This window comes from Castor canadensis, chromosome 10, assembly GCF_047511655.1.
Source record: "Castor canadensis chromosome 10, mCasCan1.hap1v2, whole genome shotgun sequence".
In the NCBI taxonomy this organism is placed as follows: domain Eukaryota; kingdom Metazoa; phylum Chordata; class Mammalia; order Rodentia; family Castoridae; genus Castor; species Castor canadensis.
Genome location: NC_133395.1, coordinates 54,941,556 through 54,959,583, shown reverse-complemented (window position 1 = coordinate 54,959,583; position 18,028 = coordinate 54,941,556). Strand labels below are relative to the sequence as shown.

General features: G+C 38.4%; 2 protein-coding genes and 1 pseudogene across 8 annotated transcripts in view; all 3 read left to right on the top strand.

Annotated features, from left to right (window-relative positions):
- Nucleotides 1-2,250, top strand: part of Elf1 (E74 like ETS transcription factor 1) — a 92,783-nt gene extending 90,533 nt beyond the window's left edge. For all 5 annotated transcript variants that reach the window (XM_074043299.1, XM_074043296.1, XM_074043300.1 and 2 more), the window contains exon 9: nt 317-2,250. In XM_074043299.1, the coding sequence (XP_073899400.1) occupies nt 317-917 (601 nt within the window). In that variant the 3' untranslated portion in view covers nt 918-2,250. The remainder of the gene's footprint in view (nt 1-316) is intronic.
- Nucleotides 2,251-4,500: 2,250 nt separating this feature from the next.
- Nucleotides 4,501-18,028, top strand: part of Sugt1 (SGT1 homolog, MIS12 kinetochore complex assembly cochaperone) — a 32,932-nt gene continuing 19,404 nt past the window's right edge. The window contains exons 1-7 of one of the 3 annotated variants that reach the window (XM_020164914.2): nt 4,501-4,663; nt 4,751-4,808; nt 11,785-11,875; nt 12,498-12,567; nt 13,996-14,063; nt 16,121-16,174; nt 16,662-16,678. In XM_020164914.2, the coding sequence (XP_020020503.1) occupies nt 4,626-4,663; nt 4,751-4,808; nt 11,785-11,875; nt 12,498-12,567; nt 13,996-14,063; nt 16,121-16,174; nt 16,662-16,678 (396 nt within the window). In that variant the 5' untranslated portion in view covers nt 4,501-4,625. Of the gene's footprint in view, nt 4,664-4,750; nt 4,809-11,784; nt 11,895-12,497; nt 12,568-13,995; nt 14,064-16,120; nt 16,175-16,661; nt 16,679-18,028 lie in introns of all 3 variants that reach the window. The other 2 variants (XM_074043293.1, XM_074043294.1) reach the window with 2 other exon arrangements.
- On the top strand, nt 4,815-11,104 carry LOC141411456 (histone-lysine N-methyltransferase SETD5-like; annotated as a pseudogene).

Here is an 18,028-nt window from a genome sequence, read left to right as displayed (position 1 = left end):
GATACTTTCCTCCTTCCCCACCAAAATTTGTTCCCCACTTCTGTTGCTGTGACATTTTGTAGAGACCTTTTTTTTTTTTAATAGCACTCTCAAATGATATCATAGTTAATGGCCTGAGAATTTTGTGTTAGGCATCTACGTATGTGTAATGTTTAATAGAAGGTCTGGTAAGATGTTTGTTAGGCCACTTTGAAAATACGGGAAGTAGCATTTGAAATGGATGACTTAAATTTTATCATACTGACTTGTCAAGTATTACAGTTTTAAATGATGTAGGATGTGCTAATAGTTTCACTTTTATTTGGAATCTCAATAGGACTATACAGGCTTCACCCCAAGTTCCAGTGGTCGTGTCTCCTGGTAATCAGCAATTGCATACAGTAACACTCCAGACAGTGCCACTCACAACGGTTATAGCCAGCACAGATCCATCATCAGGTGCGGGATCTCAGAAATTTATTTTACAAGCCATTCCATCATCACAGCCTATGACAGTACTGAAAGAAAATGTCATGCTACAGTCACAGAAGCCAGGTTCTCCTCCTTCAATTGTCTTTAGCCCTGCCCAAGTGCAGCAGGTTCTTACAAGCAATGTGCAGTCCATTTGCAATGGAACGGTCAGTATGGCTTCCTCACCATCCTTCAGTGCTACTACGCCTGTGGTGACCTTTTCTCGAAGCTCACAACTAGTTACTCACCCACCTGGCACTGTAATCACTTCAGTCATCAAAGCTCAAGAAACAAAAACTCTTACACAAGAAGTAGAGAAAAAAGAGGTTGAAGATAATTTGAAAGAAGACACTGAGAAAACTGAGCAACAGCCACAGCCTTACGTGATGGTAGTATCCAGTTCAAATGGATTTACCTCTCAGGTACCTATGAAACAAAATGAATTGCTGGAACCCAACTCTTTTTAATATATACCAAAGGAATTATGGATGATTTTAAAAAACTGAACTCATTTTTCAGTTGTCTGCAACTCTGCTTCTAAGATAAATCCACAGACTTCCTTATTTTATAATTGTTAAAAATTTAGATTTAATTTTGACATTGCTAGAAGAGGGAGGAAAACCCAAGTGTTTCTCTTTATTCTCCAAATGTTTCGGAATTTAATTGTGAAGGAACAGGCATTTTATACTATGAAGACATTCTTGAGATTTTTTTCAGTTGCTATATCATAAGGATTTTTAAAGTTTCTTTTCTAATTTTACATTGTATTAGCTTTTCTGATTCTTTTGTAAATACAATACTTAAATATAAGGCAACAGGAAATTTATATAGGAAGTATTTTCATTCTACTTGTGTAAGTCTTGACTTGTTCAAATGCAAGAAACTTATTTTATACTTTGTTAAAATTACGTCACTTAGATTGACTGCAATGTGTAACAAACTATGAATATGTAAAATATTAAAAATTGAAATGTGCCCATGATACTTCCGAACCTGTTTCGGAAATAGGATATTTTAAAAGCATCAGTTTAAGACTGGTTCTCTTTTGGGCAAGACACTTAATTTTTGGGGCCTTAGTTCTTTCATAAAAAGAAAGAATACATTGGACTAAACTAAATGACCTCTAGTTTTCCTTCTGGTTCTAAGCTTCACAATTCTAACACCAATTATGTCAAAACATTACCATATTATTGCCTAATGTAAATATAGGTAAAATACTGCAGGAAAATAAGATCCCTTCAAAATTTATTTCTTCTGTAATCAGTAAGCTTTGCCATAAATTTTTCCTATATTCTTTGTTCATTAATTGTTGAGACCACTGTGTACTGTAGTCCATTAGTAAACTTAACATTGTTGAGTGCTAAATGCTATATTGCTATTTTGAAAGAGTCAAGGCTTTTAAGGGCCAAGAAAGCAACTTGAGTTTTGGGCTAATCTGGCTGAGTAGTCAGTTGTTATAAAAGCATCATTGCTTTATATTTTGGATTATTTTTTATTGGGGGTGATGGGGGGAGGGAAATTGCATACAAAGATAACACATATATATACAAATTTCCGAGTTTTTAGATTACTTTTTCAAATGTAAATAATGTATATTTAATATCACAAGAAAAATTGTTTTCTGCAAATTTTCTAGTATAGCTAAATTTTTGTAGATGAAAAATCATTGTTTAGAGGTCTAATGTATGTTTTCATATCACAAAGTAAATTTGTATTTAAACAAAATTTAAATTTTGGAATCCTCTAAACGTTTTTGTATCTTTAATTGTTATTAAATAAATCATGTAAAAATTATCAAAATTTCTGTTTTCAGGTAAATATTTCTTGAAGAAGGGGGTGGGGGTTGGAGGGGAGATACTGGGTTTAAACTCAGGGCCTCTCACTTGCTGGGTAGGTGCTGTACCACTTAAGCCATACCTGCAGCCCTTTTTGCTTCATTTTTCCAGATAGGGTCTAGTGTTTTTGCTGGGGACTGTGATTCACCTACTTAACCTTCCTCCTACCTGGGATCACAGATGGGCGCCACCATTCCTGGCTTGTTGGTTGAGATGGGGTCTAGCTAACCTTTTTGCCTAGGTTGAACTTGAATGGTTATATCGTCCCAATTTCTGCCTCCTAAATAGCTGGCTGGGTTTATAGCTGTGTGCCACCATACCCAGTCAGACTGCATAATTTACAGTCAGAAATTTATTTGCTCACAGTTTTGGAAACTAGGAAGTCCAAAATCAATTTAATAGGAGACATGAAAATGTTTTCAGTAAGTAGAGTTGGGTCAGCTGGATAGCCCTGTGGGGGATAAAATGAACCTTTCTAGCATAATACCTTTCACAAAAGTTAATTCAAGATAACATTTCAAGCCGGGCGCTGGTGGCTCACGCCTGCAATCCTAGCTACTCCTAGCTACTCGGGAGGCAGAGATAAAGAGGGTGTAGTTTGAAGCCAATCCCAGGCAAACAGTTCTTCCAGAGAACTTATCTTGAAAAAACCCATCACAAAAAAGGGCGCAAGCCTAAGAGTATGCCTGTCTAGCAAGTGTGAGGCCCGGAGTTCAAACTCCAGTGCTGCTGGAAACTTTTGTAAGTACCTAAAACTCAGTATATCTACCTAAAACTCAATATATCTAAACAAAACCTCTCCACCTTTCTGTACAAATCTGCTTCCTTCAAGTTTTTCATCAACTGCCCAAACCAGAAACTCGCTCTGTTTTCAGTTTACCCCAGTCAGGTTCTTCTCAAATACCTCTGTAACTCGTATCTCCATCCCTACAATCTGTGGATTCACATCATTTCTTTGACCTGTATTACAAGTTATCTCCCAACAATTGTTCTCCCCCCTTTAATCATCCTTCCATGATACAGACAGGATAATACATATAAGAAGTGAAAACTTGACTGTTCCTTTCTTGATTAAAAATCCTATGAGTGGGCTGGTAGAGCGCCTGCCTTCCAAATGTAAGGCTCTGAGTTCAAGCCCCAGTATCGCAAAAAAACAAAAAAGAAAAAATCCTTTGAGTTAGTACCACTGAAAGTAACACCTAAGCTTCTTGGTAAACCACACCTAGCTCTTTCTGACCTGGAACTCACTCTGGCCCTTTAGTCAGTTTCCCTAATTTGAATATAAGCACAAGTTTTAAAGCTCATCATGTATTCAAACATCTTTTCTTTTCGGCCTGAATTACCGTTTCCTTTCTTTTGTCGACTCCCATACATCTTTCTAGCCTGAACTCAGGTATGACATCTTTGAGGAATCCATCCCTTCAGCGAAATGCCCCTCCTTATCACCTAATCGCGCCCCTTCTTTCATGTCACTACTTAGTCGGTGTAAGCTTCTTGAGGGCGTTAACATGTCTGAAACCCAGATTTTAGTTTGGATGTAGAAGACACTGAGGTCAGTTACTTGTTTACTTCGAGAGAATGACCGACTGCCACAATTTTAGGTCACCTTCCTCCCCCTCAATAGGCTTTTCTCAGTCTGCCAGGCCGAGGAGGAAGAAAGCTTGGGCTGTAGAGTGCTGGGAACGCGCCGGTCACAACTACCCCGCGAACCACAAAGCCTTCCCTTTCCAGCCTCTAGAGGCAAGACATCTTCCGGCAAGTCCCAGCCCGGAAGGGTTCTCTGCGCAACCATCGCGGGAATTCACGCGTCATCCGGGACGCTGCTCCGCGAAAAGGCCACGCAGTGGCGAAGGGTGTCACGGCTGCGGTAGCCATGATGAGAACGAATGAAAATGGAACTCAGTGTAGCGTGCCTTAACAGACATACGTATGCCTCCCCAATCACCAAACGTTCCTGAGGGATCACAATACGTTATAAAGCGCTTTTGCGTGCGACCCCAGAGGGCTTGGTCTGAGTGCTGGTAGGGGGCGCGCGGGGGAAGAGAAGGCGCACGTGGACACTCTAGGCTCCCGTAACGATGGCTTCGAGGGGCGGGGACTATGAGAACTGGTCACGGGACCTGAGACGGGGCGGGGCGAACTGGTCCTCCACCTTCCCAGTAGGCCCCGCGGCGGATAATCGTCTCCCCTCCCCCTTGACGTATACTGCGTGGATGCTCGTTGGCTGCTTAAGGACGGAAGCTCGGTTGGTGTTTCTCCAGAAGTTTCCCCCTTGGGCGGCGGCGGAGCTGGTAGCCGCGGTAGTGCCTGCTTAGGCAGCACAAACAGTGGCTGTTAGGGATGGCGGCGGCTGCAGCGGGACCTGCAACCACCCAGCGGTGCGTGTTCTCCCTTGCTTTTGCTATTCTTCTTATTTCTCTGTCGTTGGTTAGTGAGCTCTGCTGAAGTCGTTGTTTTCCTGGCAGGTTTTTCCAGAGCTGCTCAGATGCTCTGATCGACGAGGACCCCCGGGCGGCGTTAGAGGTGAGAGCGCCCATTTCTGCCTCCTTCACTCTCTAGGGGCTGCGGGACTGCGTAGGGTTCGGGCTGTCTCCGCCTCTTCCCAGCATCATCCTGATGGAACCGAAGCTGCAGTTTTTATTACGTCTCAGCCTTAAGGTTGAGATCCGGGTCGCTGTAGACCCGCGCGCCGCGCGACTCGCGGGAAAACCCACCTCGCCTCTGTTGTTTTTCTTAGGGACGTAGCTGCCATCCGTGGTTGGCCAGGAAGGGTTTTTCTAAGTTGCATTTGTGACAAAGAAGAAGGTGAAATCTGGGCTTGGTATATTAATTCACCTTTCCATTTGACAGTTATCCTCACCATTCACGTATATTAGGCACTGTGCTAAGTGTCTGTTTGAACTCAGTTTACTAAAACAAAAAGCTTTCCCTCTATGAAACTTTCCAGATGACCTGTCACTGTGCGTTATTCTCTCAGTTATTTATACATAAATTTCAGAGTTGCCGTGTGCAAGGCGCCGATTGCTATGGATTAATTTGTATACTTTAAAAGCACCGTTTTTGTGCACTAAAACACAAAACTATAAAGCTGGAACGAAATGTAAAAGAGCAAGACTATCATTGCAAGAATTAAGACAAAGCCTAAACTACAGGTACATGCTGCTGTGGATCGTAAAATTTAGGAAGCTTCTGCTTCCTAGCCAAGTGGGTTTAATTTTTTATGATTTAAGCTAAGTAACACTGTTAACATCATGATCTAGCCTAAGTAAGGTTAAAAACTTGAGGAAGAAGAGCCATTTACCTAGCTATAACTTTTAAAAGAAATTTGCCACAGGGTTCTAAAGCCTCTCTGAAGAGGGGATAATGTAAGTGACCTAAATGGGCGCTAGCCAGGAGGCTTTCCTGGCAGGAAGAAGGGCCGAAGTAGGAACGTACCAGGAGCTGCAAAAAACTTTTTGATTAGAGTGGAATGAAAGAAGAATAGGAGATAAGGTTGGAAAGGAAACCAGAGACTAGGCCGGTATGGTTTTTGGATCTTGATGGAAAGGCCTTCAAAAAGATAATTAATGCTCTTCTGGGATTGCTATTGTGTTACTGTTACAAGAAGAACTGAGAATTTTTATCTGTAATTCCGTATGTCAGCTACACAGTTATTAATTTTATGAATTTCAATTTGTCGGGGACTTCCTTTTTAAATCCAGTTTATTTCAAAGTTGCTTTTAAAGGGTGTTAACATAATACTTTTCATTGTCACTTTCCATCTTGGTTATTTTACTTTGTAAGTTTTCATTAAGGCTTGATATATGTAAACGCTTTTGTAGGGCCTTGCATACCCTAGACAAGTGCTGTACCTCTAAGCTACATCCTCCGGCCCCAAAGTAATGTTTTTGCCTCTTGATCCACACTCCCAGCCCAGAAACATTGCCTTTTAAGAGGCTAGTAGAATAATGGGCTTGGTCAGTATTGTCAGGGGCCACAAAATGATCGAGTCAGAATACACATGTATTAGGTTTAATAAGGGGTTATTAGTGACTTTGAGAAGAGTAAGATTGGAGGCAAATGTTTTTATATTCTGTGTCAAAGGAAATGAGGGCAAAATAGAGCATATAGGAAAGATAGAAAAAAATCAGCAAGGAGCAAAATCATCTTTCATTGATCGCTTACTAGGTGCCAGGTATAGCCAGGCTACTACAAAAACCCTGAAATCTTTTATTTCTCTTATCCACATATTCAACCCATTGGAACGTCCTGCTTGTTCTCATGTATTCCAACTTGTACTTTGCTTCATGAATTCTATGGCTACCACCCACTCCTAACCTGGACTTCATGAATTAATACACTAAGAAGTCTCTGTTTTCAGTCCTGTTTTAATGTATTCATCATGTGTGCAAAAGGACATTAAAAAATGTAAATTGGAAATGTAAAAGTGAACCTTCCTAGCCTTCTGTTATACTAAAGGTTCACATTCCTTATAATATTCTGCAAAGTACTAAGTGAGGTAGGAGGCATCTTGTAGCTTCCTTGCTCTTCAGTTTAGAGCCATGCTGACTTTTTTTCTGTTGCTTGAATGTGTCAACTTCAGTGTTTCTTTATCCTCAAATGTAGTTCTGATCTGTCTTATTTTATTTGGAGATGCTTACTCGTTTAGATTTCAGATGAAATGACACCCCTTTAGAGAAATTAGCTTTTCTGTGTAAATCTAAATTAAATTAGGCCTGAATGTAGCTTCAAGATAGCAGTGGTTTTGTGTATCTTGTTTACTGATATGTTCTCATTATAGTTCTTGGTATGTGATAGGCACTCCTGTTTCTGTCATAATTCTTGCAACAACTGAGGTGGGCACGATTTGCATTTTACTACTGAAGAAGCTGAGACGAGTAAAGAGGGTAACTTGCTCAAAGTGATACAGCTTGGAAGTGGCAAGTCTCTCACTTCAAGGGATCAAGGTCATCTGGAGAGAGGAGAGGATTGAAGATATATGATATCACTTAACAGTTTGGTAGCTGATTTTGTAGGAACTTTGTTAAGAGCGCTGCTGAGATTGGTAAATGTGTAATGGGACCAGTTCTACATGGTTATGTGATTTTATTTTCCCCTCCAGCAGTGCTAAGTAGTTTAAAACAGAAGAATTGATACTCTTCTTTATATGATTGGGAATTAGCTGGGTGACTGTGGAAGAAAATGGGAAGTGGAATCAAACTGAGAGATACCGAGAACTAAAGGCTTTCAGAGTGAGCAGTCTGCTTTTGCTTTTAACCTAAACAGGTTAACTTTGTTGAGTGGCATTTTAAAAGAGCCTAAAAATTTAAATGTTTGAAAATTTGCTATGATCCAGTTTTAGCTTTTTGTTGTTTTGGAGTAGGTTGCTGGGGATTGAACCCAGGGCCTCATCATGATAATCATATGCTCTACCTTAATAAAAAAAAAAAAAAAAACCACCTTTCCGCCCCTCCCCCCACACCTTATTGTACTGGATTACCAGGATACATAGTTCACCTTGGGCCTTTATTTTTGAGAAATGTAAGTTGCTTGCTCATTTTCTCTTTTTTTCTTTGTGGTACTGAGGATAGAAGCCAGGGCCTTAATGCTTACTAGTTAAGGGTTCTAGCCTTCAGCCACATTCCTCATCTATAACTCATTTTCTGCAAGTATATCTTTGGACATGTTTACTATATATTTGGTGTAGATCTGCACGAAATAATAGCCTTTTGCTGCTGTGATTCAAATACTGGCATTGAAGACCTTACATTTTGAGATATCTCCATTTAGTACCATTGTACAGCAAGTTTTCAAAAAACAGGATAATGCTAAAAACATGCCATAAGTCAGAAGCAGATGTACTTAATACCACAAATCATTATCTTAACTTTTTAAAGCTTTATTATATTTTATGTTGTTTACTAAAAATAAATTGATTATACTTTATTTGTGATTTTGCGTGCTATGGGTTTAAGTTTGTGCTCATTGCTTTTGGTAACTTGTTTTCAGTAACAGCCTAATCAAGTCAGTTGTTTATTTTATTTAAGTGAATGCATCACCATCATTGGTTCTTAAGCAGCAGTTGGATGGTGCTTTTAAAGGTCATTTACAAACATAGTTTGAAATACAGAAGGCTTTTCCTTGGTTCTTTAAGAAAAGGAATATATAAACTGGGCATACTTGAGAAGCTGAGACAGGAGGATTGTGATTTTGAGGCCAGCCTGGACTACATGGTGAGACTCTGTCTCAAAAAAAAATTTTAAAAAAAGGAATATGTTTTTTAAAAAATCTCTCCCCACCTCCATGGTTTCTGACTTATGTTTGTTACATAGTGTTTTTGAAATGCTTTTTGAAGGCCAAGAATGGTAATGAATGCCTATAATTTTTACTTGGGAGACTGAGGCAGGAGAATAGTGAGTTTGAGGCCATTGTGGGCTTTATAGTAAGGTCCTATCTCAAGAAATTAAATAAATGAATGAACAAGTGAAATGCTTTTGAATTTGATGATCCAGATATCAGTAGAATCTATAATAGACAAAATACCTGTTTCTTACTGAGGAGTCTAGAAATTTGGTTTGAAGATATATTTGAATAGGTAAGTAGGGAGCTGCCTACTATTTTCTAAATTGTTTTAATGTTTGGATGGTATTATTTAACTTGGGAATTTCAAAATACTAGAAAACATCAATACAAATGTCAGAGAGTAAAAGAGGCTGTGTTGTTTATAATTAAAATGAAAAAGATATCTCTGGCTAGAGTCCCACAAAGGGTAACAGGTGCCAAGGAGAATTGTGGGGGAGGTGACTGCACAGAGCAAAAGTAGGTCTGCAGGAGATGGGCAGGGCATGAGTAGCTCTGTGGCACTAGTGCCCATGGTGAGGAGTGATCCTCAGCCTCAACCTCATCATCCTTTCACAAAAAATTCTCCCCATCTCATTCCTCTGTCATATTTGGAGGCGGTAAGCTGATTACATTTCAGAGGCACTGCTTCATCTCTGTGCAGACCTTGAGAGAATATCACCAGTAGGTGGGTGGTTCCCACATCTGTAGAATGAGTACAAGGAAATGTCCCTAAGGTCTGTGTTAGAATGGCCTGGAAGGGAGAACCTTTTCCTGTGTGGGAGGGTTACATCACAGAGAGAGACTCATATGAAGGCCCAGAGACATTAAGCTCAGCACTTTAAAGGAGCTACCGTTGATAGTTGTATATACAGCTACCAGCTCCTGAAGTGAGATAGTCCATGGACAGAATCACAAAGACTCCCTCAACAGAGTTCCTCCCCCTTTAGAGGGGAGTCCCCTTTACAGAACTTCGTCCAGTCTCTAGGATACAGTAATTGAAATACAGCACTGAGACCAGGGAAACACCCCTGTTCTACCTCCCTCCCACTGCCCCTCCACAAACAGTTCCTCAGAATGATCACTAAGGTCTTCAGTGGCTATCCCAGCCTTGCCCACCCTGTGTCCAGAGATCTGTTGGCACCTTTTACAGAGACACTACGGATTACAGCAGCCAGCCATGTTCTGGAAACAGCACTGGTAGCAATCTTCTAAGGAGGATGTTCTTCTAATGCTATTAATCCTACCTTTCAGGACCCCTCAGACTTGCCATCCTCAGACTCAGTTTCTCAGTACAGCACAGGAACTCTTGAGTTCCACTTCCTTTCCACAGAATTCTAGGTTGTCATAGCCATCAGACTTACCAGCTATCAGTCTGCCTAGTGCTGGGCAGTCAGCTGCCTACCAGGCCTCCAGGATATCTCATTTCAAATATGCTACACTGTCCTCACTGTGGGAGTGGGAGTATGCACCAGCATTGATTCCAGCTACTGCAAGGGATAGGAGTCAAAACTCAGAACTTTCCTAGGGCTTCTGGATATGGGCAGACAGAACTGAATGAACCCATAGCTGCTTCCTTCTATATGCCTCTGGAATCTTGGCCAAGCATATTGTTGGGGAAGAGAGTTAGGAGATGCCAGAGGATTGGGTCTGGCCAAAAAGAAACAAAATTGGGGTCATGACTGGCCTCTGACCTTGGAAAAAGATGTAAATGTTGTCTGAAGCAGAGACTTTTATAAAGAGTTTTTTACCCTGTTGTTAAGGGTACATTGTTGTTATTTTGATGGTACTGGGATTTGAACTTAGAGCCTCCATGCTTGTTAGGCAAACACTCTACCACTTGAGTCATGCTCCCAGCCCTCAGGGTACATGTTGGCAAACAAATGGTCCTTCAGATAGTAATGGTTCTAAGTGCAGTGAGTTGTGTTGAATCCTCTGTCACCCATCCTTGCATATAGTCACTTGTTCATTGAGGACAGTCTTTTAAAATTAAAAACAGTTTACAAAGGATAAAAAAACCTACTTTGGAGCTAGACAGACTCATTTGAATCCTGTCTGGCACAGTTTTATCACTAACAAGCAAGGGAATGAATTCTCTGTGCACATCTGTCTGGGGAAAAAGCATTCCATTTGGAGGGAGTAGCAGAATTAGAGTCCTGAGGCATGTGAGGAACTGTAGGGAAACTGTTAAAGATACAGAGGAAGAGCCAGGGGAAGAGTAGATATCATAGAGATCCAGGGAGTCATATTAAGGAAAGTCTTTTGGAAAGACTTGGACCTGGCTCTGAGTCAGCTAGAAAGACATTAGCGAGTTTGTGCAAAGATACAGTAACAGGATATTAACATTACTGCTTGGACTAGTAGGTTAAAGTGCTGAATGTGGTTTGGTTTTAGGTATATTTTGATTCCCTAGTATACGTTGTTATTGAGAATGGTATTATTAGGTCAGTGATGTGTGAGCCTATTGAAAACTGCCAAATCTTTAATGTGTGTGTGTGTGTGTGGGGCAGATAATCAAAGTGTTCCTTTTGACAATGGCATTATTTACTGTGTGACCTTGTATCATTATTGTTCCAATTACTATCTATATCTTGTGATTGCCCTGGGCAGTAAAACTTTTAATCTCTTCAGTGCTAAATTAATTAATTGACAATAGCTATCTGTGAGATTCTATTTGGACTTTGAGCAGAATGTTATACTCTATTAGGGTTTTGTACCATTGACAGAATAGAAGAAGGCCAGGTAAATCCGATTATGTATTTACTGATTTCATTAATCTCCCTGAGCTCTAGATTTAACTTACAGTTTTTTCTTATTTTTAAATTGGACAGCTTTACATTTTCAAGGCATCTCAAATTCTGTATGATCTCCAAATCTTCTCCAAATGAGAAATTCTATCAGGTTGATGTATATCAGCCAAACTTTTCAGAATAAATGAAAAGTTACTGAGTTCTTACTATAGACCAGGAATTGCTAAGTACTTTATATAGTACTACATTACCTTGTGTGCTTTGGCCTGGGTAGAGGGAAGAAGGGGAAATAGTCATCTTCTACACAGAAAAGCTCCAAACTTGTTTCCCTATTATCTCTTCTCCCATTAGCTTGTGATAATAACTTGTTTTAATTAGAATTTGGTGGCCTTAAGAAACATTTACTGATGTTCATATGTTTGTATTTGTAGGAGCTGACTAAGGCTTTGGAACAGAATCCAGATGATGCACAGTATTATTGTCAAAGAGCTTACTGTCACATTCTTCTTGGGAAATACTGTGGTAACTTTTCTTACAAAATGTATTGTCTCTATAATTTACTTACACATTTTGCCCAAGACAAATGAAAATGGAGGTTATCTTTGAGGATTTTTAAGTCTTTAATACAGGGTAGAGTAGCTGTAGTATGACAAACTTTATGTTGAGCAACCCCCATTTAACCATTATGGATGTGTCTTTTCAGAAGGTAGAGAATTTATAGATTTCATTCATAGTGGTTGGATACACTAATAAAGAATGGTGTCACATTTCTAATTTTGCAGTGTGTTAAATGCTCTTGCTTGCATTTTATAATTTAAAAAGAATGTGTTTCTATATTGTGTATCTTTCAAAAATTACTCTGAGAATGTGGATATGAGAGAATTCAATATTTTAAGTCAAATTATGTAAATGTTGTTAATAGATTTGCCACACAGAGCTTTACTGATCGAAGAGCATTAAGGGAGTTAATTTTTAACCACTAGGAAGCTATGAGAGTGACACTTATTTGAATTTTATGGATTAGCTTCTTCTAATTTAAAACCATTTGACCTTTCTACCAATTTAAGAACTTAAAAATTTAAGACCGATTCAATTTTTTTGTGTAGTATAACTGATTAAAAAACTAATCATTTTTTTTATACAGATGCTGTTGCTGATGCAAAGAAGTCTCTTGAACTCAATCCAAATAATTCTACTGCTATACTGAGAAAAGGGTATGTAATTAACTACTTTTTGTGTTTGGCTTGGACTAGAGTGAGTAGATGTTTCATTTGTTGACTAGATTCATTGTAAGCTTTTTTTTTTTTTCCTTTGGTGGCACTGAGGTTTGAACTCACACTTGGGAGGCAGGCACTCTTACTGCTTGAGCCACCCAGCCAGCCCATAAGCTTTTTTATATGTAGTAAAATGCTGTATTTGTACATTTTGTAGTTGAGATACTCAAAATTTTATTTTCTCTTTTTTTTGGAGGTACTGGGATTTGAACTTTCGGTTTTGTGCTTGCTAGGTGGACACTCACTACTTGAGCCATGCTTCCAGCCCTTTTTTGCTCTGGTTACTTTGGAGATAGGTCTTGCTTTTTGCATTGGCAGTCCTGGATAATCATCCTCCTATTTTAGGCTTGCTACAACAGCTGGGATGACAAGCACATGCCACCCTGCCCAGTTTTTCCTGTTGAGATGTGGTCTTGTGAACTTTTTTGCCTGGGCTGGCCTAGAACCACAATCCTCTGGATCTCAGACTCCGGGGTAGCTGGAATGATAGGTGCACCCCACTGTGCCCAGCTTTTTCTGTTGAGATGTGGTCTTGTGAACTTTTTGTCCGGGCTGACCTTGAAGCTGATCTTTTCCATCTCAGCATCCCAAGTAGCTAGGAGGTGGCATGCGCCACCAATGCCTGGGCTGATTCAGTTTTAAATGTAACTTAATTCTTCAGTTAATATGTTTTTGTTGTTGTTTTGGCAGTATTGGGGATTGAGCCTCATACTCACTTAGCAAGTTCTCTACCACTTGAGCTGTGTCCGTTTGCTTCACACTTTTGCCTGGGCCAGCCTCAGATCATGATTCTCCTACCTTTGCCTCCCAAGGGCTACCATGCCTGTTTTTTTTGTTTGTTTGTTTTGACATTTGGAATTGTTAAATTTTTGTTTTGGCTGGCCTTGAATCACAATCCTCCTATCTCTGCCTACTAAGTAGCTGGGATTATAGGTGTGAGCCACTGTGCCTGGCTCCTAATTCTATTAGTTATATTAACTGAAGTATGTGATAGAACATCTCTAGTTTGCTATGTTTTAAAATAATGATGATTGAAGTAACTGCAGAATATGACTGAAACTGAGGTTCTCTGTTGATAAGTGTTACTTTATTTAAATGAAAACTAATACCTTTGTATAATTATGTTTTGAAATGAGCAAATTTGCACAATTGAAATGAAATACCTTCTGAAGTGAATTCCAAAATTGAATTTTAATGAGAATTATACTAGATGTTACATTATTTTAGAAAGTCTTGGCTTCTTTTACTATGTGCATAAAATCTTTCAGTAATATTAATACTAAGATTTTTTTGTTTATAAAGAAAGCTGTTTTTGTTTTCTGTTATCTTGTGTGTTGTATGTTAATTTGTTCTAAAATGCCCATGTAGGATTTGCGAATACCATGAAAAAAACTACACTGCTGCTCTAGAAACTTTTACACAAGGACAGAAATTAAGTAAGTATTAGAATTACACCTTAATAAACTAAATATTTTGCTTTTTTGAGACAGAGTCTCCCATCCATGCCAATCTTAAAACTACATTAGCCGAATTCTGCTAGTGTAATCTCAAGTTAAATTACAGAAACCCAAGACATTTTTCTCTTCTCTTAGTGATATTTTTTTCTGTTGATTGTAGAATTTTGAGTTCACTTTAAAAAAAATTGATTTAATTGGCCTTTGTTAGCATTTAAATCTCAGATAAACTTTGCTGTTAAAGTCAGAAACTGTATGTAAACACTCACTGTTTTCTCCCTACTGAATCTGGCTTTGTCTTTTTTCTAATAAAGAAGTAAAATTTTAATTTGCTATTTTGTTCAAAAGTCTTTTAAGTTATTCATGTTGCTAAGTTATGAAATCTTACAGAATCTTTATGGAGAAGTGAGTTCTAAGTTTGATGAAATTATGAGAGGATATAGAAGAAACATGGAGCTATGAGAGTATTCTGAATTCTTCTCAAAAATGTGGTTTTATTTTGGTGGTCCTGGGATTTGAACTCAGAGCCTTGTGCTTTTTAGGCAAGCACTCTATCACTTGAATTACTCCTTTAGCCCTTCAAAAGTGTCTTGTTTTTGATGGGACCATGATCCTTGGACCTACAGCCTCCCATGTTGCTGGGATTTCAGGCATGACACCATGGCATGTTGTTTGAGATGGGGTGTGTGTATGTCTGGCTTGGGATCCCCATCTTCCCTATCTTCACTCCACAAGTAGCTGGATTTGCAGGTGTGAGCCACTGTGCCTTGTCAAAAATGTCATGTTTTTGAGAGGAGTACAGCAGGTCCTTAGTATCAGTGTGTATATAGTTCCAAAGAGGCCGTTACTGAGAAAAATCTGTGAATGTTCAGAATGCATGGAGTTCAGTGCTAATTAGTCAAATTCATCTATCCCATACTTACACTAGGACTGTAAGTAACCTGAAACTGATGGGCTTGGTTTTATTTACTGATTGTTTGAGTAATAGGTTGCTCAAGACTGTATTTTGGTGTGTTAGTTTCCCAGTAGAATATATGTTTAAATTTTTTAAAAAATATTTTGTCAGACCTCAGTTGAAGGCCTTACATTATCTACTGTAGTTTCCACTTAAAGATCTTTCTGATTGAAATATTTTATTTCCATGGTACTGGGGTTTGAACTCAAGGCTTTGCACTTACGTGGGTGCTCTTCCAGTTGAGCCACACTTACAGCCTGTGTGTTTAAATTTTTATTTAGGCATGTTTAGTTTGATTTCTTGTATAAATTAGGAATTTAAAGTTTTGTTGCTTTTTACTTTTCAGACTCATCTTGCCTGTGGTTAGCCTGAATTAGTAAGCTTTTATTTAGGTCACTTAATATTTTTATTAATAGTAACAGCACCCAGTAAAATGTTTAGATATTGTTATTCTGGATCTTTAGAATAAACAGTGTGATTATGTACACCTTCACATTGCTATTTATAAATATATAGTTCACTATGTATAGTCTCTTGGCTACTATTTAACCTGGAGATGCAACAAAACTTCACAAAGTGCAGAAGTGCTTTTTGTTGTGAGGAAAGGCATGGTACTGAGAGAACAGTAAACAGAGTAATAGACAGAAGAGCAAGATGAGAACAGGAGCGGTTTCTCAACTTCAGCCTAACCACCAGACTTCCACTCTTCCCTGATGGCATATTAGAAATCTGACTATGATCTAATTTTGTGGTGTGAGAGAAGCCTTCTTTAAGAGCAGGTGGGTGAGAGGAAATGTAGATTGTAAATATATGGGAAACTGGTGAGGTTGATTATAGTTAAAACTAATTTAACATACTAAAAAGAAATCCTCCAGATGAACAACGCAATTTTAAACCTATTGTTATAGTTAGCTATAACATCAGGGTTGCTGAAGGTTTGTACGGATGGTAATTTTATTTATCTTATTTACTGCTGAATCCCTAGTGCCTAATTGGTGCATGGGACACAGTATTGTCAGTAAATATTTTGTTGAATGAATATTACATTTGGCAGGTGAGTGATACTACAGTTTTTTGGTTCTAGGTGCAGATGGAGATTTTACTGTCTGGATTAAAAAGTGCCAGGAAGCTCAGAACGGTAAGTGTGTTAACATAGGTGTCCAGTGTTTCAGTTTAAACATTTTAAGTTTTTTGATTTAAGCAGATTTGTTTTTAATAAATTGTTTAAAGCAATTTGTTTATTTTAAGTAGTACATATTCCCTTAAATATGAATTTACACTGATTTTTGTCTGGCTTCTAATATTGAAAGGGATGGATTTCTTTTGCATGAGCTTCATGGTGCTGCCAATAAGAAATGACTAAGGAGTCTTAAAATAGCTCTAGCAATCAAAAAATAAACCAGTTTCTTTCATTTGAAAGATACAGAGAGAGCTGGAGGAATGTCTCAAGTGGTAGAGCTACTTGTCTAGTAAGTGTAAAACCTTGAGTTCAAATTGCAGTACTGCAAAAAAAAAAAAACAAATACAGAGAGCTGACTTTCTTATTCAGTATGTTTGTGCCATAGAAATTATGTCTGTAACTTTACCTGTCATCTTAAAAATGCTTTCTTTTTTATGTTTTATAGGATTGGTCTCTGTGAGGGTAAGTTCAAAGTTTTTGTCCTTTGTGTTTTTACTTAATCATATTAAATTGCATATATCAAATACATATGAGATAAGACCACGGGATAAGGTCTCTCACAGTTAAACATTAAACAATTCAGTTTAAATGCTAGTTCTTTTAGTAATAACTAAAATCATTTTGTTGGTGAAATACGTTATAAAAGTTTATAGTTGTGAAAATTATTGGGCTGTTTAAATCAATTTAGTGTGTAGTTTTAAGTTGATTTGGTTTGTTTTAGTGTGGTTGGGATGACAGTTTTTTCTCTTGGTTACTGAGAAGTCATCATGTTAATTCAGTTTAAATATTTGTAATCATTTGTAGGGCTTTTATTAGTAGGTTTAAAACACATGGGATAAGTAAAATTGGAAGTGCTTTTATCTGATTAAGTGTCAACGTTTGTGGTTTTGTACATTATCTTTTAGATTTTTTTCATTTACTACAAAACTATGGGGAAGTTTAGGAAAAGTGGTTTTTATTTCTTAATTCACTTAAGCTTATATATAACAGTTAAATTTTTGGTAGTATTGTTTTAGCAATAGTCATCTACATATTTTATGTCAAGAAAGAGTCAACAAGGAGTTAGGAGATGTATGAATAATCCTGACTTATATTATGGACAATTACTTAACTTTGTTGAGGTGCTTTCTTCATCTCTCATGGAAGATTTATATCTCAGTCTTCTAAATTTTCATGGTGAAATTGAGAAAGTCATTTACTCCTTGAGATTTTTCCTTGTGTAAACTGAAGCTAACAGAGCTAATCTACTGCAGGCAGAATATGTGCGTATATAGTGCCTGGGGTTTGGACATCTTCAAAAGTGAGCCCTCTCCAGTTGTCCCTTTACATCCATGCTTGCCCATAGTTCCTAGGTATGGTGGATGGGGATGGGTTGGAGGATGTCTTTTAAAAGTTGGGTAGGACTGGAGGTGTGGCTCAAGTGGTGGAATGCCTGCTTTGTGATCATGAAACCCTGAATTCAAACCTCAGTCTCACCAAAGAAAACAAAAGTTAGCTTCCTGCTTCATCTGCTAGTAGTTACGTTCAGTACTTAAATAATATTTGGCTTGGGACTAGGCCAGCGAACAACAGAGTGGCATGATAAAATAAAAAAGGGCTGGAGGCATGGCTCAATGATAGAGGTCCTACCTACCAAGTGCACTGCCCTGAATCTAAACTCTAGTTCTGTCCTTCCTGCAACATTGTCCAGTCTAGTAACACAAGTTGTATAGCCTTAGTGCATTTTGCCACTTAGGTGGTTTAGTCTAGCTTTATCCGGGTTCTAGGATGAACTGGAAAAATCTGTTCTAGGCAGTGTCTCCACGTGATATG